The sequence below is a fragment of the Balaenoptera musculus genome, chromosome 20 (assembly GCF_009873245.2).
Source record: "Balaenoptera musculus isolate JJ_BM4_2016_0621 chromosome 20, mBalMus1.pri.v3, whole genome shotgun sequence".
Lineage (NCBI taxonomy): Eukaryota > Metazoa > Chordata > Mammalia > Artiodactyla > Balaenopteridae > Balaenoptera > Balaenoptera musculus.
Window position 1 is genome coordinate 50,692,997 of NC_045804.1, and position 23,264 is coordinate 50,716,260.

Here is a 23,264-nt window from a genome sequence, read left to right on the forward strand (position 1 = left end):
AAGGGGAGGTGAATAGCTGGGTTGGGATGAGAAGAAGCCAAGGTTTGTCCCCAGGGCATGGGTCAAAATGCCATGCATGGAAGAAGAGGTGTCTGGGGTTCAAGGCTGTTCAAGACTGTGGGAGGGGAGCCATTGGTGGGTGCTTCTGATTCCCCCTAAAGCCACCTCAGCACCCCTTCTCCCTAGCCAGAGGCCTGGTCACTAGGGCTAGGTTCTGACTGGCCAACAAGGGGCAAGAGGCAGCTCTTTTAGGGTTCTCTAGGCCCCTAGTCTCCAGCTCCCCTCAACATATATACTTCTCCCTCTATGCAAAGGCTGGGGGAAACTCTAGCATTCTGACTCATGCCTCTGCTCTCCTCCTCATGCCCTGAATGGACCCCATAACCAACCCAGCCCCTTCCCCTCTTCCTCCAGACCCCCCCCCCACCCCCACTCCAGGGTTAAAGCTGCAGCCCGTTGCCGAGGTAGCATTGCGGGGCAGCATCCTGTCGCCCGGCAACCGGCTGCAGAATCAGGCACCTGTCCCTGGATTTGCCCCTCCAGCATCCCCTCCCTGTCTAGCCCCTGCCTCAAGGCACCTTAACTTCTGAGGGGAGAAATGGAGAGGGCCTGGGGTGCAGGGGTCTCCCCCACTACACAAATCCTGCTAGAATGAGATGTTGAAGGGAGGGTAAGGTGCTGGGCTTGTGCAGTCCCAAGAAAGACCCAAGTCTGGCCTGGGGTGGGAGTTCAGTGCCATGAAATTACAGCTCAGGAGTGATTAACACGTATAAACAAACCCACCACTTCCTGCTAATTAATGACTTGGTATTTTTATTTTCTCTTCCTTGTCTATCTCATCCCTTCCAGGGAGGTGGGAACTGGGACTCCTGAGTCCCTGAGGAGAACCTGCCTGGGAGGGATAAACAGCTGGAAGGGGAAGTACTGTACTGGGTCTGGGGAGCTGACCCTCCTTCCCCTCTGGCGGTCCTAGACATTTAACACATCTGGACCTCACCCCGGCCTCAGACTTTTCTATCTGGGTCCCTGCTGAGGGGAGGGGTGGCTGGGGTTGGGGGGGGGAGGTGCCAAGGGGCCTGAGGATGGAAGGAGGGGGGCGACTTGGTCTGAATTCCGAGCCACTAACCACCTGTCTCTTCTGTTTTCCCATTCTTGTCTGTCTGCCCCGTCCAACTTCCCTTCCCTTCTTGCACCTCTTCTCTGTATTTTTCTGTCCGTCCGTCTGTCTGTCCCTCCTCCCCGCAGGTCGGGCCTGCCTTCACCTTCTCCCACTTCCTTCCCTTTCCCCACCCCTCGCCCCCTCCATGGAGAGGAACAGACCCCTTCTCTGTCCCGTCTAACCCAGGTCCCTCCCCACCCCCCTCCTCCCTCCCTTTCCCCCACCCCCTCCTCCCTCCTGGGGCGAGGGGGGCCTCCCTCCCTCTCCCCCCCCTTCTCTCTCTCTCCGAGGGGGGGGTCCCGGGGAGGGAGGGGGGGTCCCCGATCAGTATGTGGCTCCTGGCGCTGTGTCTGGTGGGGCTGGCGGGGGCTCAGCGCGGGGGAGGGGGTCCCAGCGGCGGCGCCCCGGGCGGCCCGGGCCTGGGTCTCGGCAGCCTCGGGGAGGAGCGCTTCCCAGTGGTGAACACGGCCTACGGGCGAGTGCGCGGCGTGCGGCGCGAGCTCAACAACGAGATCCTGGGCCCGGTCGTGCAGTTCCTGGGCGTGCCCTACGCCACGCCCCCCCTGGGCGCCCGCCGCTTCCAGCCGCCCGAGGCCCCCGCCTCGTGGCCCGGCGTGCGCAACGCCACCACCCTGCCGCCCGCCTGCCCGCAGAACCTGCACGGGGCGCTGCCCGCCATCATGCTACCCGTGTGGTTCACCGACAACCTGGAGGCGGCCGCCACCTACGTGCAGAACCAGAGCGAGGACTGCCTGTACCTCAACCTCTACGTGCCCACCGAGGACGGTAAGGGCGCGGGCACCGGGCCGGGCCCCCGGTGGACACAGCCCACAGACGTCCATGCATACCCTCAGGCGCCGGCACGCCCCGGGCCGGGAACTGGGCCTTCGCCGGGGCAGTGAGGGGCAGTGCGTCCCTGCGGGCTCTGCGTGCCCTCCCAGGGTGGTACCGGTCCCTGCCAGGCAGTCCCAGGAACGAATCCCACAGTCAGCCCAGAAGCTCTTTGTGCGCCCAGAGAGCCGATGGCGAGGGCAGCAGGCACTAGGCTGGGCCTACCCACCCCCTGCCCACAGAGGCACACACAGAGGGGACACTGAGGGCGATCAGGTGGTGGAGGCACCCATCATCAGCTGCCTAGACAGCCACTCCGGCTCTGCCGCATCTCCTGCGCCCAGGCCTGGGCTTGTCCCCAGCCACTACCCACTTGAGCTGCACCTCCACCTCAAGGACAGCAAAGACTCCTTCTCCCCAGGCCAGCATGGGCAGACGTCCTTCTGTCACATGCAGGGCCCCTCACCTGCGCTGAGTGCCTCTTCCCCAGGATGCTCTGTCCCCTGATCCCTATACACTCCTGAAGGATCAGGGAAGCTCCTTGCCAAGGGCCCCTCCACTCACAGCACAGCCCGCCCATCCCCAGCAGAACGCCTTCCGCGGGGCTCTGAGCTGGCTCTTCTTGACAATGAACTCTCTAGTTCACTACAGCACTGCTCAGAGTCGCCAGCAGCAGTTCCCCACCAGCCAGCCTTCAGCACATCGAGACCAACCAGAGTCAGTACCTTCCAGCAGCCCACGGCAGAGGGTAATCAACAGGCCTGCAGCCACCCCGACAGACCATCCTCACAAAGAGCCCCCACGTTATCCTTCCTACTCCCCGTGTCACCACTCCAAAACACCCGACACACACAGAGACCATCCACTCTGATAACACCCGCCACAGGCCATTTTCCAACAACTTTACATATAGGCTTGGTACCCAGGAACCCCACTGTACACCCTACACACCCAACACCCGCACATCATGAACTCAAGTCCCACTACAAGACCAGGAATTTCAAATACTCAACACTCAGGTCATGTACCCAACCGACCGGCACACTGACCTTGTGCTCTAGAATCCCACGTATCAAAATTCCCAGCACTTTCACACAGCATGGACGCCAACACTTGTCTGGAATTGTGTACCCTGTCACCCATATAGACCTGTGCTCCCCAGTATCTCTGGGTATAGATCATGTACCCTAGTAACACCCATACCCAGACCTTTACCCCAGTAACCCTGCAGCTGGATCATGTGCTCCAACAGGCTACTCACACCACAGTCCCCTACGTTCTCAACACCTCTCAGACATCACTTACCCCAACTCCTGCCTAGAGGTCATCAGTATCGTACCTCAGGCTGTGACAGCACAGGTGGCAACCCTACACCCTACTCACACATCAAGTACTCCAACACCTCGCTCCCTGCACCCAGAGGACATGCCAATCACAGAACACCTCATGCACCTCAACACCATCACTACCCCTCCCCGTATAAGCCACGCCCCCTAGCCCCCCATACACACAATGCACAGAAGTTTCTACTCCAATCCTGTTCAGATTCCAAGCACTCTGATAGACCACTTACCCCAATACATTCCACACATCCTCCCCAATATCCCAACACCCTCTGCCTCAGAGCCATCCACTCTACCTTCCCTTGCCCTCTCATGGACCACCTACCCCAGCGCCCTCCTACCAGTGAATCATTCACCCCAGTGCCTACAATAGGCCACCCATCTCAATGCTCTCCACTCGTGGACTCTCCACCCACATCTTCAGGTAGAAAGCTGTCTCGCCTGCAACGCCCCACTCAGCGGTCTATTGGCTCGTCACCCCTCATGTGAAACATTCACCCAGCACTTCCCACTAATGGACTGTCCACTCCAACACCTCCACACAAATTTCCCACCCTGCCCCCACCCCACCCATGCCCACACCGTCTGTATTTTTAACCATCGCTTATTGCAGACCTGCTTGGGGCTTGACACATTCAGGTGATCTCACTGAATCTTCACACTAGCTCTGGGAGGAAGAGGTTGACTCAGGCACACACACACACACACACACACACACACACTCATACACACTCACACACCCGCACACTTAATATTCTCACGCGCACATATGCCCTGCTGACTTCATCCCCATCCCCATCCCTATCCTGTCAGAGAAGAACAGGCCCTGATCCTAATGGGTCCCCTTGGGGCCATCACCACCATCTGGGAGAAGCCTTGCAGAGGCTGGCCTCAGCCTTACTGACCCATCCCTCCGCATGCTGGTCCCCAGGCCACTGAGGAGAAATTGATCAGCCTGGGGGAACCCCTCAGGCCTCTGGGTTCCAGCTCTCCCTTGACTAATCCCCCAATCTGAAAGAAGCCTAGAGCCAAACTCTGAGCCCAGTCTGGGGCCTTTCCTTGACAGGGGGCACACTTTGTGCCTCCCTGCACCTCCTGGCACCTTATGTGTCGGGCTGGCTCAGGGCACTGTGTTTCCTATTCCCTATTTGTGGACTGAACCCCCAATTGGGGAGGGGGGCTTTTGGCATTAGAGCAGGGGTTGGTGGGGGGCTGGCGCCCCTGGTGGGGAGTTTACCATTTGTGGGGGAGGAGAGCAGGCCTGGGTAAGGGATGAGGTTGGGGAGGGGGGTCAGAGGGAAGAGGTGGAGTGGAGGGCAAGACCTGATGACCCCTTTCCCTGCTTCACCCCACACTGGGGAGGTGGGGTGAGAAGTCAGGCTTGTGAGTGCGGATGGAAGAGAAATGCTGGCTGGTGAGAGGCTGGGATGTGGGCAGGCATCCCTCGCTGACCACCCCCCCGCTGGCCAGTGGAGAGCTGACGGCTTCCAGGGGCTGTGAGCTGTGGGGACGGGCTGCCCCAGCCCCATCCTACCCTCTGCCCGCCAGATTGGTCCAGAGGGAAGCAGAGTCCTTTCTGCTGGGACCCCTCCTCTCTACAGCCTGGGGGAGCGGGCAGGTGCTTGGCTGGTCCTGAAGAGGGCCTGCGTGAGTGGTGGCGCCCCCCGCCCCGGGTGGGGCACAGCTGGCCTTGGGCTCCCAGGCTCCCTGGTTGGCTTCCCCTCCCCTCCCACCCACCCCACCTCTAACACCGTTTCATTTCCAGCAATTAGCAAACACTTGGACAAGCCAAATCCTTTCCAGCCAAATCAATATGTCTTAAGACAGGCCTCAGCCCACTCAGGCACCCCACCCCCCCAAAACCAGCCTTTTCTTTGGGGCATGACTTTTTCCGGGGAGGGGAACAAAATTTGGGTTGTAGAAACGTTTTTCTCTTTTCTTGGTTTCTTTTTCTTGCAAACAAATTTTGCTTTTTTTGGCTTATTTTTTCTGCCCCTCACCCTCCCCTTTTCTGCTTTCTCTCCTCCCCTCCCCATCCACCACCTCCCCTCGACCCCCATCTTTCCCCACAAAATTGTCCTTTTTTCTCTGTTTTGTGTTCCCGGTCTTAGGTCCGCTCACAAAAAAACGTGACGAGGCGACGCTCAATCCGCCAGACACAGGTAGATTTAAAAATCCCGCTGCTGCATGTGGTTGCTGATAAGAGGAAGTTCTCGGCCCTGCCCCTAACTAAATGCCCTCACAGCCCTCAAGGCCCCTCAGTCGTTTTCCCAACTAAAAACGAAAAAGAAAAGAAAAGAAAAATTTGTAATTATTGGAAAAAAGAATTATGAAAACTTCAAACGAAATTTGAACAATGTTGGACCCACTAGAAAACCGGCAAGAAAAGCTTAAACATGGCGAAAATAAAGTGCAAAAAGAAATTGGAATGTCAGAAAAAAAACAAAAACCAAAAAACACCAAAGAATTGGATAAAATGTTTAGCTTGACAGACATTTGGACTGTTTTGAAACTTGTGAAATATAACATTTGAAAAAACAATTTTAATTTGGAGCAAAATAACATTTGAAAAAAACAAATTTAAGTTGGCAAATTGATGACACAATTGAAACAGCAGAAACCTGCTACAGTTTCCAAAAAAAAGCCTGTCCGATGCAGAAAACGCACATTTGAAGCAAATTAAAGAATTTGGACATTTTTGAAAACAGGGCCCAATATCTTGAAGTTTCACCACAAAATTTTGAAAAAGTGCAAAGAACTTTTTTCTTTTTTTCTTTTTTTCCAAAAATGGATCTTTTTGGTTTCTTGTTTTTTTGGTTTTTTTTTCTTTTCTTGTTGAATCTGCCCCGAGAGCTTCTTGTTTTTTGGTTGTTGTTTTTTCTTTCTTTCTTCTTTCTTGATCCTGTTTTTTGTTGTTGGTTTTGAATTCTTGTCGCCCCAGCCCCCCTTCCTGCTCCTTCCCTTTCTGACTCCCCCTCCCCCCTCGCTGGGAGTGGAGGTGCTGGGTGGGCAGGAGCGGGGAGGAGTGAGGACATTTAGGACAGGACCTCGGAGGGAAGGAGACCAGCCTGAACTGTTGGAAGACCACTGGAGGTTCAGGAACAAAGGGAACAATAGGATTTGGGGAGGACACAGAGAGGGCACTGCCCACCTAGGAGCTCCTGGCCAAAGTCAGGTGGAAGGAGGTGTCAGAGAAGGTCCTAAGAGACAGGAGGCAGGAAGCTGTCTGGGGGGGTGGAGGGGAGTGTCTCAGTGACCTGTTGGTTGACCTTCTGCCAGGAGGGAAGTCTCTAGCGGGATGAGGGAGGCGGGCAGAGGCACTGGGGACCAGCTGTGGAGGCCCAGGCCTGGATCTTATTTGCCGAGTGCCCAGGCTGGTCAGAGATTGCAGGTGTCAAGAAAGAGGAGGGCCTGGAGGCCAGGGGTGATGCCAGCACGGGCACTGTGGCTGCATCGTGGAGGAGCTGCAGGGGCAGGGACCCTGGCAAGCCCTCTCAGACTCCCACCCTCTTCTGGAATTAGTTACCCCTCAGTCCGGTCTGTAGTGCCTCAAGAGCCTTCTACATATGGGAGTGATCATGGGATCCTTTGGGGACATGGCAAGAGAGGGGTCCAGAACTCAGGACTTAGGCCAGTTTGGGGGGTCCGAGACTAGAGCTGCACCCTGGCTTCATTAAGCAGACTCTTTCCCACCCTGCAGCCTCCTGCCACAGTAATTAGGCTGGGGGTTGCCATGGTAACTGGGGAGGTGACCTAGAAAGGAATTAGGGCGGGGAGGAGACCAAGCCCCCAGGGACCCTAGGGCCTGGCACCCCCTCACCCACAGACCAGGCTACCATGTGGAGCTGAGGCCCAAGGCCTGAGTCGAAAGAAACGCCAGGACCCTCCCAGGATCTCTAGCTCTAGTGACAGCCTTGGGAGCTCGCTCTTCTTAGGAGCAGGAAGGAGATTTGCTGTGTGTGTGTGGGGAGGGGTTCCCCTGGGTCCAGCAGATGCCCTGAGGAGGGCCAGCCCCCACCCCTGCCTCTGCTAGGCTTCTTGGAAGGTCTGCCAGGCATGTGGAGAAGTGCTGTGGGGCACACCGGCAGGAGGTGGGGAGGGATCTTCTGCCAGGGCTAGCTGGGGAGGGAGGGAGGGGAATCCGGTCTTGCCCCCCAGGGATGGGAGTGACATGTCCCCTGAGCTCCGGGCTGGAACTCGGCAGGCCTGGGAGCTGGGCGGTGCTGCTTCTGGTCTGACTGTGTCCTTGTCCCCCATCTCCCGGCCCACCCACCCGCCCCCTCCCCTCGCAGATATCCGGGACTCCGGGAAGAAGCCGGTGATGCTGTTTCTGCATGGCGGCTCCTACATGGAGGGCACCGGGAACATGTTCGATGGCTCTGTCCTGGCCGCCTACGGCAACGTCATTGTAGCCACACTCAACTACCGGCTTGGGGTGCTCGGTGAGGGTGGGCAGCCAACTCTAGGGGCTGGAGTCTGGGAGGAGGGCCTGCCGGCAGGGTTCCTCTAAACCCAGCAGAAGCAGAATGGCTTCTGGGCTGGACTGAGCTGCCCAGAAAGAGGGCAAGGGTGCTGTGACACCCCCAGGAAGCCCCCTTTCTTCCTCTACCCCCAGGTTTTCTCAGCACTGGGGACCAGGCTGCAAAAGGCAACTATGGGCTCCTGGACCAGATCCAGGCCCTGCGGTGGCTCAGTGAGAACATTGCCCACTTTGGGGGCGACCCCGAGCGCATCACCATCTTCGGATCTGGGGCAGGGGCCTCCTGTGTCAACCTTCTGATCCTCTCCCACCATTCAGAAGGTACCAGCCACCTCCTCAGCCTGTCCCTCCTGTCCCCTTTCCCACACCCCCGACCCCACCAGGTCCCCCTTCTCCTCCATCAGGCTGATACAGCCCAGCCTAAAGCCTGCCTGTCCCACCAGGGCTGTTCCAGAAGGCCATCGCCCAGAGTGGCACTGCCATTTCTAGTTGGTCTGTCAACTACCAGCCGCTCAAGTACACGCGGCTGCTGGCGGCCAAGGTGGGCTGTGACCGGGAGGACAGCGCCGAGGCCGTGGAGTGTCTGCGCCGGAAGCCTTCGCGGGAGCTGGTGGACCAGGACGTGCAGCCCGCCCGGTATGGGGGTGGGAGAGGGCCAGGTCCAGGCCTCCATTCTCCTTGCTGGTTCCAAGGAGGCTGAGGGTGAGAGGTGCCCGCAGGCCACAGGCATGCCATTTAGCCAGGAGAGGTGGGCTTCAAGCCCCTCCTGGGGCCCTGCCTTCTCCCAGAAGCCTTCCCTAAGCGGAGGTGCCTAAACAGAGCCAGTGTGCACGGAGCTCCGTGAAGTGCTTGAGGGAGGACTTCCCGTGCGGCCAAGTACCCTGAAGGGCTCAGAAGGTTTTAACTAGGGGAGAGGGGTCTTCTGAGCAGAGGACTCAGCAGGCTGTGAGCTGAGAGCAGGCCGGTGAACAGGTGATGCGACCTTGACCCCTTCTCCCCAGCTACCATATCGCCTTTGGGCCCGTGGTGGACGGTGACGTAGTCCCCGATGACCCTGAGATCCTCATGCAGCAGGGAGAATTCCTCAACTACGACATGCTCATCGGTGTCAACCAGGGAGAGGGCCTCAAGTTCGTGGAAGACTCAGCAGAGAGCGAGGACGGCGTGTCCGCCAGCGCCTTCGACTTCACCGTCTCCAACTTTGTGGACAACCTGTATGGCTACCCAGAGGGCAAGGATGTGCTGCGGGAGACCATCAAGTTTATGTACACGGACTGGGCCGACAGGGACAATGGCGAGATGCGGCGCAAGACCCTGCTGGCGCTCTTTACTGACCACCAGTGGGTGGCACCGGCTGTGGCCACCGCCAAGTTGCACGCTGACTACCAGTCCCCTGTCTACTTTTACACCTTCTACCACCACTGCCAGGCTGAGGGTCGGCCCGAGTGGGCAGACGCAGCGCACGGGGACGAGCTACCCTACGTCTTTGGTGTGCCCATGGTGGGCGCCACCGACCTCTTCCCCTGCAACTTCTCCAAGAATGATGTCATGCTCAGTGCCGTGGTCATGACCTACTGGACCAACTTCGCCAAGACTGGGTGAGGGCCAGAGGGGCTGGGTTGGGCATCCCTGCAGGTCAGGGCACACACCCCCTCCATCCTCAGCCCCTTCTCTCCCTCTCCTTCACACGGCCATCATTCCTCCATCAAGGCACTCTTGCCTTCTCGACTCAGACACCTGCCGGACAGCTCCTCTGTGTGTGTTGGAGATTCAGAAGAGTTGGACAGAGAGGTCCCTGTCTTTTCTGGGGGGCGGGCTCACTTGGTGCCTTTGGCTCCGTGTCTGTCTCTCCTTCCCTCCCTTGCCCACCCAGCTCTCTCCTTCTTCTCCCAGAGCTCCGGCCCTCTGTCTGAGTGCTCCCATCTGTGTATCTGAGTGTGTGTGAGGGTTTGTGTCTGTCTGTCTATTGCTGGCTCTGCCTCTCTCTCTTGAAATCCATTGATATCTCTGCTTGCTTTGATCTGGTTACCCTGTACTCTCTAGTTTCCCCCTGGCTGCCTCTCATGTCCTTTTGTGTCTCTGTTTCCATATGTCTCTATCTCATTCAGTCTCAGACTCTGCCTCTGTCACTGGTGGTCTGTCTCTGCCCTTTCTGCCCCTCTGTCCTCATCTCAGACTGTCTCTGGCAGTCTGGCTTCATCCCTATTTGTCTGTCTGTCCGTCCGTCTCTGGCAATTTCTCTGTCTCTTTGTATCCGTCTCTGTCTCTCTTCCCGTCTCCCCAGCTCTCTGCATCTCTGTCCGTCTCTCTCCCCATTCCTCCCATAGCACGCCCCCACCCCCGCCTTTCATGGGAGCCTCACCCTTACTCCTCCTTTCCCTGCCCCCCTGTGTCCACAGCGACCCCAACCAGCCGGTGCCACAGGACACCAAGTTCATCCACACCAAGCCCAACCGCTTCGAGGAGGTGGTGTGGAGCAAGTTCAACAGCAAGGAGAAGCAGTACCTGCACATCGGCTTGAAGCCGCGCGTGCGCGACAACTACCGCGCCAACAAGGTGGCCTTCTGGCTGGAGCTCGTGCCGCACCTGCACAACCTGCACACGGAGCTCTTCACCACCACCACGCGCCTCCCTCCCTACGCCACGCGCTGGCCGCCGCGCCCGCCCCCTGGTGCCCCAGGCACTCGCCGCCCGCCGCCTCCGGCCACCCTGCCTCCCGAGCCCGAGCCTGAGCCGGGCCCCCGGGCCTACGACCGCTTCCCCGGGGACTCCCGAGACTACTCCACGGAGCTCAGCGTCACTGTGGCCGTGGGCGCCTCCCTCCTCTTCCTCAACATCCTCGCCTTCGCTGCCCTCTACTACAAGCGGGACCGGCGGCAAGAGCTGCGGTGCAGGAGGCTCAGCCCCCCCGGCGGCTCAGGCTCCGGCGTGCCCGGTGGGGGCCCCCTGCTCCCTGCGGCCGGCCGTGAGCTGCCACCCGAGGAGGAGCTGGTGTCGCTGCAGCTGAAGCGGGGTGGGGGTGTCGGGGCGGACCCTGCGGAGGCCCTGCGCCCCGCCTGCCCGCCTGACTACACCCTGGCCCTGCGCCGGGCGCCGGACGATGTGCCTCTCTTGGCCCCCGGGGCCCTGACCCTGCTGCCCAGCGGCCTGGGGCCACCCCCTCCCCCGCCGCCCCCCTCCCTCCATCCCTTTGGGCCCTTCCCCCCGCCTCCCCCCACCGCTACCAGCCACAACAACACACTCCCCCATCCCCACTCCACCACTCGGGTATAGGGGGCAGCTCGGGGAGGCCCCCCTCCCCGGCCCTCCCGGCCCACTCAGAAGGCAGGGAGGAGGACTTGGCGACAGGCTTTTGTCGTGTGGGGCTGTCACACGTCGAGGAGCTTTAGGTGGACATGGGTTTCCTCGCCGGAATGTCTGCGCTTCTCCTGCGCGGAGTGGCCCGTTCTATTCTCCGGACCTGGGCCTTTGAACAACTGGGGGGATGTTTTTTCCCCTCCGTCGTCTGGACACCCGTCTTCGATGTGTGGAGACGTGGAAGTATTTTCCCACGTGGAGGTGTGCTTTCTCACGAGGGGGTGTGTTTTCCCATGTGCAGGGTGAGGTTTTTTTGCCGCCCTGGACACATGTTGGCTCCCTCAAAGAATTTCTGCGGGGATTTGTGCCCCAGAATCCTGTTCCCTCATGCCTTCTCCCACCTCCTCCCTCCTCCCACCCCCTGGAGACCCTGGAAGTGGTGTGTTCACAAACAGCGACCCTTGGCCACCGGACGACGCAGGGTGGTGCCTGGGAAGTAGCGAGGAAATCACAGCCCCCCTGCCCTGCCCCCAGCCCTCCCGCCCCGGCGAAGCATGTGTATCCCCCGTGGCACAAGTGAGGTGAAGCACGGTCTCCCCGGGCAGGGCTCGCCTTCCACAGATGACAGACACACATTCCCTGCCGCGGGGAAGGGAGGAGATCCTGCATCCCTGTGCTGCCTGGGAACTTGTCTTCCCCTGGGTCCAGGATGCATTTCTGAGTGGAAACATGTTCTTGCATGTGGATGTATGTTTTCCCATGCAGACGGCCCCTTTCTCTCCAGCACTTCCCTGCATCTTAGGGCCTCAGGCCCAGCACTTAACTTCTCACACAGCCGGTGTGAAAGGACTTCAAACTGACAGAAGCTGAGGGGGAGGGACAAACCCTGAGGAGATGAGCAGACCCTAAGCTCTGCCCTTCCTCCCCCTCGAGTTCGGGGGGTGGGGGGCTGCGTGGCACCTGCCACCTGCCACCCACAGAGGCCGTGCATGTTTGACCACAGCCCTCACCGCGGTCTGAGGGCAGCCCTTCTTCCCTCCGTCCTCAGACCGTCGCTCATCCGTGCCAAACGGGTGAGGTGGGTTTGAGGGGCGAAGACCCCCCGAAACGTGCCAAGGATTCCTCAGTCCTGGGCCAGGGCAGGTAGGATACAGGAGAGGGGGAGGTGGCAGCTAAAGGGGTCCCACCTGCGTCCCTCTTCTCACCATGTCTCATCCCTCCCTCTCTGCCCCTGTTTTCCCTCCCCCCTTCACTGTCCCCCTCTGAAGCCATCCCTTCCTGGTCTCAAACCAGCTTCTCCCCTCAGCTGCCCACCCCCTCCTTTGACCTGCCCCCTCATCCCTGGGCCACCAGGGCTGAAGGAAAGGAGCAGTGGAGGGGGGAGGGGAGGAGAGCAGGGGAGAAAGGCTTTCCCGGACAGGTTGGGGGAGAGAACGGGGTCAGCTGTACTGAGGAACAGATGGAGGGGGCAGTGGGGGATGGCACTGGGGCAGACACCAGCAGGAAGAATTTGATTTGAAGGGATGTGTGTAAGGTGACTGCCCAAAGAGAAACGGTTTGGGCCTCTGGGGAAAGGAACAATGTCGGGAAGGGTTTCAAGGGACACCAGACGAGAAGGAGCCAATCCTTGTCTGCTGGCATTTTGTGGGTTCATTAGTGCCAAATTTGAATGGGGGGTGGAGTGCTGTCTTCCACTGACACCCAAATCCAGAATCCCTGGTCTTGGCTCCCCAGAACTTTGCCTCCTGACTGTCCCTTCTGCCCCCACCTCCACCCATGGAAACTTAGTTCTTTTCCCACCCCTTCCCCTGCCTGGTCTAGCTCCTTTCCAAACAGCCCTGCCCTCTAAATGCTAGGGACCTGGGCCCTGAACCCTGTAGACAGATGCCCCCCAAACTGGGGCATGGGAGGGGGGCTGGGGGACCCCATGATTCAGCCACGGACTCCAATGCCCAGCCCCTGTCCCCAGAACAACTCCTTGACAATCCCATGTCCCCACCCCAACCCTTCGCGGCTCTGTACACATTTTTAAACCTGGCAAAAGATGAAGAGAATATTGTAAATATAAAAGTTTAACTGTTGGTTTTGCCTGCTGTTATGTTGGGAGGTAGGGGTGGGGCTCTAAAGAAACAAACCTTGGAGAAGGGACTCTGCCAGTGAGGGAGGAGGAGGGGGTCCGAGCCCACAGCCCTTTCCAGTGAACAGCTCTGAGGTCAGAGAGAAAGGGGGAGTGGGTGCTGGGGTGAGGTGGTCATTGGTAATGGGGTTGTTTGGGGAGTTAAGATCAGGACCAGTGTCTGTGCAGAGGTCAGAGCCTGGCGTAGAGGACCAGGCAGGGGCTGATGGGGACAGACACCGAACAGGCCAGAGGGCCTATGGGCTGGTGCAGGTGGCTGGCTACAGGAGAGACACGCAAGGTGAAGGGTTTGGCCTCTGCTAAGCCCTGGCCCAGGCTGGAGGGTCAAACACAGGCCCAGGACTCTCCCTCTTGGCACATTGTGAGGGAGAGCCCCACATCATTGTGACCCGCTTACCCCCAGGAGCCTCTGGGACAGGAAGGCGGCCGGTGGCACTGTGGGCACAGTGGGCTGGGGGCCTAGGAGCTCCGGTGGCCCTAGGGACTCCCATGGCCATGGCTGAGCGGCCCCGGCCCCAGTGGACCTCGTGTCACAACCCCAGCACCAACAACTGCCAGGACCTGGGCAACTCCATCCTGTTGCTACTGGGCCTCATCATCTGCGTTAACATTGGCATCAATACGGTGACACTGGTCAGGGTGGGGCCGGGTGGGAGGGTGCTGGCAGGATGGCTGGGGGGCAGGCCGGGTGGCCGGGGCCTGCCTGGGGTCACTGTGTCCTCCCCCACCTAGGTCTGGCGCAGACTCCGTGGCTTCTTACACCACGTGTTTCGTGTTATTTGTGAGAAAGGTAAGTGGAGGATGGGGAGGTTGGGGAATAGGAAAGGCAGAAACCAGGTGTTGTAGCCCTGACCCTAAGCGGGCCCCTTCCCCTCCCGCTCCCCCCGCTCAGACCCCATAACTACGCAGCTTCTCTTCCTGCATGCTGCCTCTCCATCCCTGGAGGAGCCAGGCTCCCCACCAGCCTCTCACCTGTCCCCGATCCACAGAAGCTTCTAAGTTATGCTCACCTGGGAAGCAGACCCAGCCCCCGAAGCAGAGCGCCCCCGCAGTCCGCCTTCGGTGCACCATGGACCCTGTGAAAATGGCTGTGTCCCCCTCCCCCACTCGCCGCCGTCGCCGTCGAGGCTCTTCAGCACGCCGCGCCCACCGCCCTATAGCCTGGGCCACTGACACTGACAGCGACGACGAGAAGCCCCCGCGTCAGCAGACAACAATCTGCTCCCACAACTGGGATTGCCCCAGGGACTGGGAAGGCCTTCAGTCCACCCAGGGGTTCTGGACTCCCTGGGCCCAGGATGCTGTGGAGCCGCCTACCCAGACCATCCGCTTCCAGCAAACTGTAGAGGGAAGGCCGCTCAAAAGAGAGATGCAGTCAGAGCTGGACCTAGAGGCCTACGTGTACCCTGTGAACCCCCCGCCCCACAGCCCTCAGGCCCTGAGCCACAAGAACAGTGGAGGGGGGCCCCAGGCAGAACAGGAGCAGTGCTCGCCAGCCCAGCCACCCATCCTGGGCCCGGCCCACGTCCCAGACATCCCCCGGCGCCACTCCTCAGGGCGCGTAGCCTATAATGCCAGAGACGTGAGGCGGCGGCTGCGGGAGCTGACCAGGGAGTTGGAGGCCCTGTCCCACTGTTACCCCCCGGTCTCTGGATCCAGCACGGCTGAGGGGACGGGAAAGGCCTGGGTATACCGTTCCCTGACAGAGAGGTGACTGGGAGAAGAATAAAAAGAAGAGAGGAGGTGGTTTGTGGTGGTGTGGGGGGTGCCAGGGCCCACACAGCACCCAGAAGCCTGGTTGCTAAGGAAATGATCTCCCTGGCAACAGGGCCTAGAGAGCCCTGAGGACCCTCATCAACCTCTTGGCCTCACCAGGCCCTGTCCTCAGCCCTTTCCCAGGCCCTTCTTGGTTCCAAGGCTCCCACCTGCCTCTACTCTGTTCTTTAGTGCCCAGGGAAGCCCCCCAAATCCCATTCCAGATCCCCAGGCAGTACTGCACTTGAGTGGAGACCCTCATCCCCATGGCCTCAGTCTCTCAGAGGTCCGGCTCCTACCAGAGCCCAGGTTTAGGCTGCAACTACAGGTGAGGTGTGGTCCCTCTGAAGCCCTGGTTTCTTTGGGGAGGGATGGCTGAGAGTGAGGGTACCCAGGCCCTCACAGTTCCCCAGTCAGAACCCGAAGCTCCTGTACACTCAAGAAGGCTTGGAGCGGAGGATAAAATATTGAGGACACTCGCAAGGGCTGCCTCCACACAGCCCTCTGTGACCTCACTCCTCTGATTAGCACTTCCATGTCACAAGTGAGGAGACTGAGGCTCAGAGACGCCAAGTGACTTATTCATGGTCACACGGACACCAAGGATCAACTTCATGGCCTCAGACACTCCGTCCCCCTGCTCCCACAGGTAGATTCCCATTGCTACTGAGTCAGCCTGGCCCATCAGTCTCTTCCCACCTTCCTCAGTTTCCCATGTAAACTCATCAGAATATTGCATCCACTGGACAGCAGGGAAACCCAGGCCCTACCTACTTCTAGACGGTTGGGATCACACACACGCACACAACTTGGGAACAAGGAGCCAGGTCGAAGGGACTAGACCTCACCTTCCATACCAGATGGGTTCCTGGAATGTGAACAGATAGGCCTTTTATGAATCACCCTGCTTCTCTGTTCATTTTCATTTGACTAACGTTATTGATCATTTTAAGCTGATTCCATTAAGTGGGTCTATATTGAGCACCTGCTATGTGTTTGGAGTCTTGATGGAAAATGCCCACTGGCTGTTTCTATTTCTTTCTTTCTTTTTTTTCTTTTTGGCCATGCAGTGTGGTTTGCAGGATCTTAGTTCGCCAACCAGGGATTGAACCGGGGCCCTCAGCAATGAAAGCACGGAGTCCTAATCACTGGACCTCCCAACATCTGTTGAGATGTTCATTGTGCAAACAAAATGACTTGAGGTTCCCCCGGTACCACTTTCACAGACCCCAGCAATGAACCCGGTTTATAATAGTAGATTCCTTTTGTCATATCAACAATTACATCTATTTTGTGCTTTGTGACTTTCATGTGGTTTTCTTAAGACAGCAGCTAACCGTTTTTCAACCCGGAGGGTTGGCTCAGTGGGAGGGCAGTTGGTTAGGAAGGAGAGAAACCATGGTTGGGGTTGGTCTCTGGCAAAGGTGGCAAACCCTTGCTCTGAAGCGAAGGGGCCAGTGGGCTCAGTGACCACCAACACCTAAGGCTGCAACCCCTGGCCAGGAAGGGGTGGGTACGGTGGGTGCTAGAGGGGTTATGACTGGGAAATGGGCAGGACAAGGAGGGGATGGTGCAGTGGGGCGACCCCAGAGGGGACTCTTACTGTCACTCATCCATCTAGTCACCCTTGCTGCTGGCCCCAAGCAGGCGTCGGTGGGGAATCCCAACAGGCTGCATAAGCTGCCATAATGTCTCGAACAATGAAATGGAGGAAATCCTTTATGCGTGATTCAGTCCCTATGAAGACTGTCTCTCATCTGTAACAACCATGTTTGCAAATCAAGTTAAGCATGGCCCCATGGAGACAGAAGGACAGACTGAACTCTGGGGACTAAGCTCCATGTAGTGGGAGCCGAGGGCAGAGATGGCCACATAAAGGGCCAGCTGAGTGGATGAAAGATTGGCTACCTCTGCATTGTGACTCCCTGCTACGTGCCTCATTATGACCATGCTCCCTCATCTGTTGGTGGGTGACCCCAGGTCCTGGCATGAGTGCAGTGTGGGTCAGGGCCGGTGGGGGGGGGGGCGGCCCAGGTGGCCCTAGGAGCCCCCCACCATGGAAAACCAGCTCTGGTATGACAACCTGGGGTGCTGCCATCAATACCAAGAAAGTACCCAGAATGTGGAGGACTTCCTACTCCTGCTGCTGGGCCTTGTCATTCTTGTCAACATTGGGATCAACATGGCAGCTATGGTCAGCGATGGTTGGGGACCACCAGTAGGGGTGAAGAGGGCTGAGGGTGGGAACCAGCTGCAGCCTGCACCTCCGCCTGCAGGAACGGTCTTGGCTGGGACGGGGGTGAGGGTAGAGAGCCTGGCCTTCATTTTCACACACCTCCCCCCAGATATGGCATGGGCTCCAGAATGCCTTAGACAAGACCATCTATTGGATTAATCAGAAAAGTAAGTACGGAAGACAGGTAGGGGGCACCCCGCCCCCGCCATTCCCAGGGCCCTAGAAACCCAGGCCCCCAGGTTCCCAACCCTGAACTCTTCTGACAGTTGCCCTGCCCTCACGGACTCTCGCCTCCCCCAGATGAAATCTCGCAGGCTTGTGAAAGTTCCCCCAAATATCCTCCAGCCAAGGCCCGAGACGTCCACATCCACTGCACCCTGGACCCTGTGGAAGTGAAAATGGCCCGGCCCACTTGCTACTCCTCGTCCTCCTACCATCATCTCCACAACCGTAGCCGCAGCTGCAGCCGCCGCCCCTGCAGCCACCAGCGGAGACCGAAGAACCGCACACAATTCCCCTACAGCCGCTCAGTCTTCCATAGGCTGCATCGCAGCCACAGGATGTCACAGCTGCGGCTGATGCCCTCCTTTGATCGGGAGGACCCGGACTCCTACCTGGAGGAGGAGGATGACCTTTCCTTCCCACAACCCAAGTACCCGCGGGGGTGCTGGGGAGGGCTCTACCAGCGGATGGGCCTGCCCTCCAACGTGGGCCTCTGGGGCCGCCAGGGTGGGATCCTGGCCAGCCTGCCACCACCCTGTCTCTACCCGTCGCCCGAGCCACGCCGCATGCCCAAGCGTGTGGAGGCCAAGTACGAGCTAAGGCTGCAGTCCCTCGGGGCCTCCTGCTCACCATCCCGCATCTGGGGCAACGTGGAGGCTGACCAGTGGCCCTCGTCTCCACCACCTCCCCGACGGCTGCCCCCTAACCCCTCGTGGGTCCCTGGGGGGCACAGCACTTACCCCTCAAGGGGCCAGCTCCCGCATGACTCCTGGAATCAGCGGCGGCGCGGTCTGGAAGGCTCTGAGCCCCCATCCGCTCTGGAGCCTCGGGGCTGCCGGCCCGAAGCCCGGCAGCGCAACCCCCCCCAGGCCCACAAACGGAGCCTCCCCAGCTGTGCTCACAGCCAGCCCAATGGCAGCCCGCACCCCTCCACGGAACACTTGAACTATTCCCGGGATCCCCACGAGGTACGGCGCCGGGCGGCCGAATGGGCCGAGATGCTGCCCGTGCGGCGCCCTCTGACCACCTCCGCCTCCCTCACGGTGCTGGCCGAGGCCTCGTACCGGCGGGCCCCGGCTCCCAGCTCAGCCCTGCTCGTCCGCTCCTCCCAGCCCCTGCCCGACGTCCAGGCTACCGAGCACCCTCCGCCCCGGCCCACCTTCATGCCACTCAGCCGGGACCCGGGGGGCAATGCCAACTACCAGGTGTATGACAGCCTGGAGCTGAAGCGGCAAGTGCAGGAGAGCCGAGCGCGGGCCAACTCGCTGCCGCCTTCCACCTCGGCCTCGAGGCCCCCTCTGCACGGAAGCCAGACTGGGAAAATGAACTGACCAGCAGCAAACGGGGGCGGGGTCGGGGGGCGGCAGGGCATGGAGAGAGGAATAAAGAGCGCCAGAGTCCAGGAAACATTGGTGGTCTGTGGCTTGGAAGCGCCACTCCTTCTGCCAGCCTGGGTCCCTGCCCTTGGCTTCCTGCAATAAGAAGCCAGTGTCCTCTTCTTGGCCTGAGGGTCCCCTTGGTTTAGTGGCCACAGTCCTGCCAGCAGGCCCCTCCTGGTCCTATATCATGCACTAAGGAGATCTGCAGCTGCAGACTCCAAACCACTGGTCTCTGGGCACCTCCTCTGTGTCTCAGCTGTCCCTGTCCCCAGAGAGCCTCATACAAGAAGCTGCTTCCAAACTGGGAGGTTCCACATCTGGGCAGGTCCAGCTCCACGCCCAGCGAAGGGCATGAAGAAGGCTAAGCTCTGGACTCCAGCCAGGCCTTCCCCAGGGCTCTGAGGCCGAGGTCTTCCTAGTCTCAGGAGCGGCCAGGAGAGGGAATGTGTCATTTGAACAAGTGAGCCAGAGGGTGGTGAGTGAATGATTGACCGCTCGAGGGGAGGTGGGCCGGCCTCCGGGCCCTGTTTGACTGTCCAGGCTCAGCTTACCTGATTACCTGGTTACCAGGGAATGCCACCCTGGGCCCTCCTTTTCCTCCCCCTCCCTCATTGTGACCCCACCACCTGCCCCATTATGACCCAGTCCTTCTCCCCCTCCCCCACCAGAGGAGTCTGGCTCCCAGTGACTATGTGGAGGCCGGGCGGCCCAGGCAGTCCTGGGACCTGCGGCCATGGGTGAACAAACCCACTACCGAGCCCAGCCGTGCTCTGGCACCAACCCCAGGAAATGCCAGGAACTAGGAGACTCAATTCTTCTGATCCTGGGCAGCTTCATCTTGCTCAACGTGGGGATCAATGTGGTGACTCTGGTCAGGGCAGGATCTGGGCAGTGGGGTTGGGGGAGCCCTGGGGTCTTGAAGGGGCTGAGGTGGGAGGGCTGCTGGGGTGTGGCCGGACAAGGGTTGGATTTCAGGGCTCACCCTGCTCCCGGCCTCCCCCCTCCCCTGCTTCCCTCAGCTCTGGAGGCATCTGAAGAGCTCCTTGCGGACACTCTTCCATCATGTTTTCCCCAAAAGTGAGTGGGCGCCAGCATGGGCTCAGGGGACGTGGGCCTGTCCCCTTTCTTCTATCCCTGCCTCGATTCTCAGCCCCTCAGGAACCCAGGCCCTGTCCCATCTCGCCTTTCCCCGCAGACAAGCAAGCCAGCTGTGTAGGCAGCCATCGCATGTGCATGCGCTGCTCCGTGGATCCCAAGAACCTGTGCTCAAGAGATCCTTCCCGCTTCCGCCATCGCCCAAGCTTCCTGCTCGGGCACCCAAACCACCTTGACTCGTGGATGCCAGACACAAAACATGAGAAGGCTTCTGGGTGCTGCTGGATGCCGCCTCAGTGTGGACGGGCTGGGGCTCCCATGGAGGCTCCACGGGGACTGTGGAAGGAGAGGGTAGTGGGAGCTGGCGAGGCCCCTCTGGTCACAGCCTTAAAGTCCCGAGCCACCTTTTACTCCAGGCAAGAGACATCTTCCAAGCTCCGCAGGATGAGCAAGGTGGACGTGCTTCCACTCCGCCTGCCCCAAGAGAGCAAGACGAAGACCCCAGACTATGACCCAGCCCAGGCCCCAGCCCGGGCCCAGACCCGCCCCCCAGTTCAGCCCCCTGCGCATGCTCCTGCCAAGGCCCAGACCTTCTCCTCAGCCCACCCCCCTGAGCACACCCCCCCCAGGCCGAGACCTTCTCCCGAGGCCACGCCCATGAGCACACTTCCGCCCAGGCCCAGGCCTTCTCCCCAGTGGACCCCACTGGGCACACTCCTTCCAAGGCCTAGAACTTCTCCTAAACCCACCCCGCTGAGCACGCGCCACCTCAGGCCCAGACTTGCTCCACGTTCCACCCCCCTGAGCACACCACCCCCCAGGCCCAGACCCCCTCCCCAGCCCTCACCCCTGAGCACAGCTCTGCCCAGGTCCATGGCCCTGAGCATACCTCAGCCCATACCCCAGCCCAGGCCCAAGCCCAGGCCCCCTCAAATGCCTCAGCCCAGTCCCTGGGCCACACTTCTGTCTGCACCCTGACCCATGCTCATCTGACCTATACCCATGCCAACACTCTGGTCCCTCCCCCACCTTCGGCCCCAGTCCCTCCCCCAACTTCTGCCCCTGCTACTACTCCTGCCCTAGCCCCTACACCAGCCCCTGTCCCGATCTCTGCCACAACCTCTGTCCCAGTGCTGGTCATGGCCCTGACGACCACTCCAGTCCCTTCCACCACCCCTACCCCCATCCTAGCTTCTATTCCCTCTACCTTGTCTGCCTTCAGCCAAGGCCTCTCCTCCGGCCAGGTGGTCTACGATGCCCGCAGGGTAAAGCAGAACGTGGTCCATGTGTGTCCCCCTCAGAACTCGGGGTACTCCAGAAAGGACTTGGGTACCGTCTCCAGGCCCCAAGAGGGGCATGGTCTGGTGAGCTCTGGTACAGCTGAGCAAACACTGAAGCAATGTAGTGGGGACAGTGCCAAGCCCTCCACAGGATCCAGACTGGGTTACCTGGAGTTGGGGACTATGGAATGGAAGATCTCAAATGATGCCAAAGACAAATTTGTGCAGTCCAAGACCTTCCCTTACTGCAGCTTCCATCCTTGCAGTTCTGAGAAGAGAAACACGGACCCCCAGGCTCCAGTCTACCCCCAATTCCTGGTGTACTCCAAGGGTGCTGCACCTTCTCAACCTTGCTTCCATTCTCCAACCAGTGCCCAGAGCTCACCATGCGCCATGCCTCCACCATGCACTCTTTCTCTGCCTCTTGTTTCTCCCAGATCCTTTGTCCTTCATCAACACAGCAACCACCAGAAGCCCTCCGCCTTAATACAACCCCCCACCTTTCCCCCAACCTCCACGTCTCCTCCGTCTGTCCTCTCTTCCCAGGGCCCCATCCCTCCCCAGTTATCCACGACGTCCCAAACCCCAAACCAGCCCCAACCCCCTGAACTTCGTGAGAGTCTAGGCCTCAACCAAGGCTCTGTCCTCCAAAGGACCCCAGGCCCTTTAAAAGACTGTAGAGTTTCCAGAAACCCAGGCCTTACCCCAAATCCAGGCCTCCACAAGAACCCTCTAGGAACTGACTCTGTCCAAGCTTTGGGCCCACATCAGACCCGAAAGTTATTTAGATCTGAGGCAGTTCCTCGAAAGGAGGATGCAGGGCAGCACATACCATGGACTTCTGTCCCACCCAGTCAGAACTCCTGCTCTCCCAAGGCTCAGTTGACCTACAATGACCTGCAAACCTTCTCAGAGGTACCTGTGCTGATTGAGCTGCAATCATCCTCCCGGCGAGCAGGCAGCCAAGACTGGGTGTACCACCCCATGGATACAGTTCCTCCAGCCTGCCAGAACTATCGCCAGATGTCTACGCCTCCCAAGACCAGCTGGAAGCCCTACTGTCCTGGGTCAGGCACCCGGCTAGGGCATGGGGTCTTTGACGCCCGCCAGAGACAGTTCAGAGCGGGCAGGGACAAATGCGAAGCTCTGTCTCCCAGGCGCCTTCACCGAGAGACATCCAACAACTCACCGGAGACCATCAAGGAGTGGGGATATCAGGGGACAGATATGCATGAGGAATAAAGAGACAAGAGACGTGTCCTGTGGTTGTGTGAGGACATCCACCCCAGCCCCCTCCCACAGGGCCTGATGAGGACCTAAGCTATCCCTGCTTTCCCTCCATCGCTGTCTAGCTAAATCCGTTATCCCCAAGGCCCTAGAGCTGCACTGTCAATTACAGTAGCCACTAGCCAAATATGCCTATTAGAATATAAATTAGTTAAAATTAAGGAAAAGTAATTCTGTTAAAAATTAAGTTAAAAAGTTAAAAATTCTCTTCCTCAGGGAACAGAATTTCCCTGGCGTCCAGTTCTGTTCCCTGGTGGTCCAGTTGTTGGGACTTGGCGCTTTCACTGCTGTGGCCGGGGTTCAATCCCTGGTCGGGGAACTCAGACCCTGCAAGCTTCATGGCTTGGCCAAAAAAGAAAAAAATTCTGTTCCTCAGTGTCATGATCTTCTAAGTGCTCAGTAGTCACATGGAGCTAGCGGATACTGTATTGGACGGCACAGATTTAGAACGTTTCCATCATCATGGAAAATGCTATTGGAGAGCAGTGCTTTAGAGTTTAGAGCAATTTCCCTTTCCCTGTCACCCACCCCCAGCATCTTAAAGCTCCCCCAGAGCCCAGAGAACTTAGTTCTTTTTAGGGTGGCTCAGAAGCCACCCTCTGGGGAGGAGGTAAGATGTAGGCATGGACACCCAACGCCTGATTTCCCCAGACTGTGAGAAAGAGCCCAGGCTTCAGTTTTCCTGATCTGGTCTCTTGGGTCACGACCAGAGGTATGCAAACTTGCCTCCCCCGTTCTGGGCTGTGTTTGGGGCTCGTGGTTA

At 59.0% G+C, this 23,264-nt stretch overlaps 4 protein-coding genes across 6 annotated transcripts; all 4 read left to right on the forward strand.

Moving 5' to 3' along the window:
* The first annotated feature begins 133 nt into the window (after positions 1–133).
* LOC118886830 (uncharacterized protein SPEM3-like) lies at positions 134–22,472 on the forward strand. The gene is given in 5 exon segments (XM_036837107.1): positions 134–926; positions 19,508–19,710; positions 19,859–19,916; positions 20,035–20,684; positions 20,687–22,472. Coding segments are annotated over 4 exon segments (2,616 nt in total). The 5' UTR covers positions 134–926; positions 19,508–19,572; the 3' UTR covers positions 22,457–22,472.
* Positions 1,458–13,191, forward strand: NLGN2 (neuroligin 2). Of its 2 annotated transcripts, XM_036837091.1 has the most exons (8): positions 1,458–1,633; positions 1,667–1,945; positions 5,445–5,495; positions 7,626–7,775; positions 7,949–8,134; positions 8,257–8,449; positions 8,815–9,411; positions 10,213–13,191. In XM_036837091.1, the coding sequence occupies exons 1-8, from the start codon at positions 1,489–1,491 to the stop codon at positions 11,084–11,086; spliced, it is 2,475 nt and encodes an 824-aa protein (XP_036692986.1). In that variant the 5' UTR covers positions 1,458–1,488; the 3' UTR covers positions 11,087–13,191. The 2 variants fall into 2 exon arrangements, with proteins under 2 accessions (XP_036692986.1, XP_036692985.1); XM_036837090.1 differs by having other exon boundaries at positions 1,459–1,945.
* Positions 13,279–16,100, forward strand: SPEM1 (spermatid maturation 1). Of its 2 annotated transcripts, XM_036837104.1 has the most exons (3): positions 13,279–13,880; positions 13,980–14,037; positions 14,237–14,994. In XM_036837104.1, exons 1-3 carry the CDS (start codon positions 13,737–13,739, stop codon positions 14,959–14,961), a joined length of 927 nt encoding a protein of 308 aa, XP_036692999.1. In that variant the 5' UTR covers positions 13,279–13,736; the 3' UTR covers positions 14,962–14,994. The 2 variants fall into 2 exon arrangements, with proteins under 2 accessions (XP_036692999.1, XP_036693001.1); XM_036837106.1 differs by lacking the exon at positions 13,279–13,880 and having other exon boundaries at positions 13,928–14,037; positions 14,140–16,100.
* On the forward strand, positions 16,985–18,791 carry SPEM2 (SPEM family member 2). Its single transcript, XM_036837093.1, has 3 exons — positions 16,985–17,196; positions 17,348–17,405; positions 17,539–18,791. Exons 1-3 carry the CDS (start codon positions 17,059–17,061, stop codon positions 18,789–18,791), a joined length of 1,449 nt encoding a protein of 482 aa, XP_036692988.1. The 5' UTR covers positions 16,985–17,058.
* Positions 22,473–23,264: the final 792 nt, after the last annotated feature.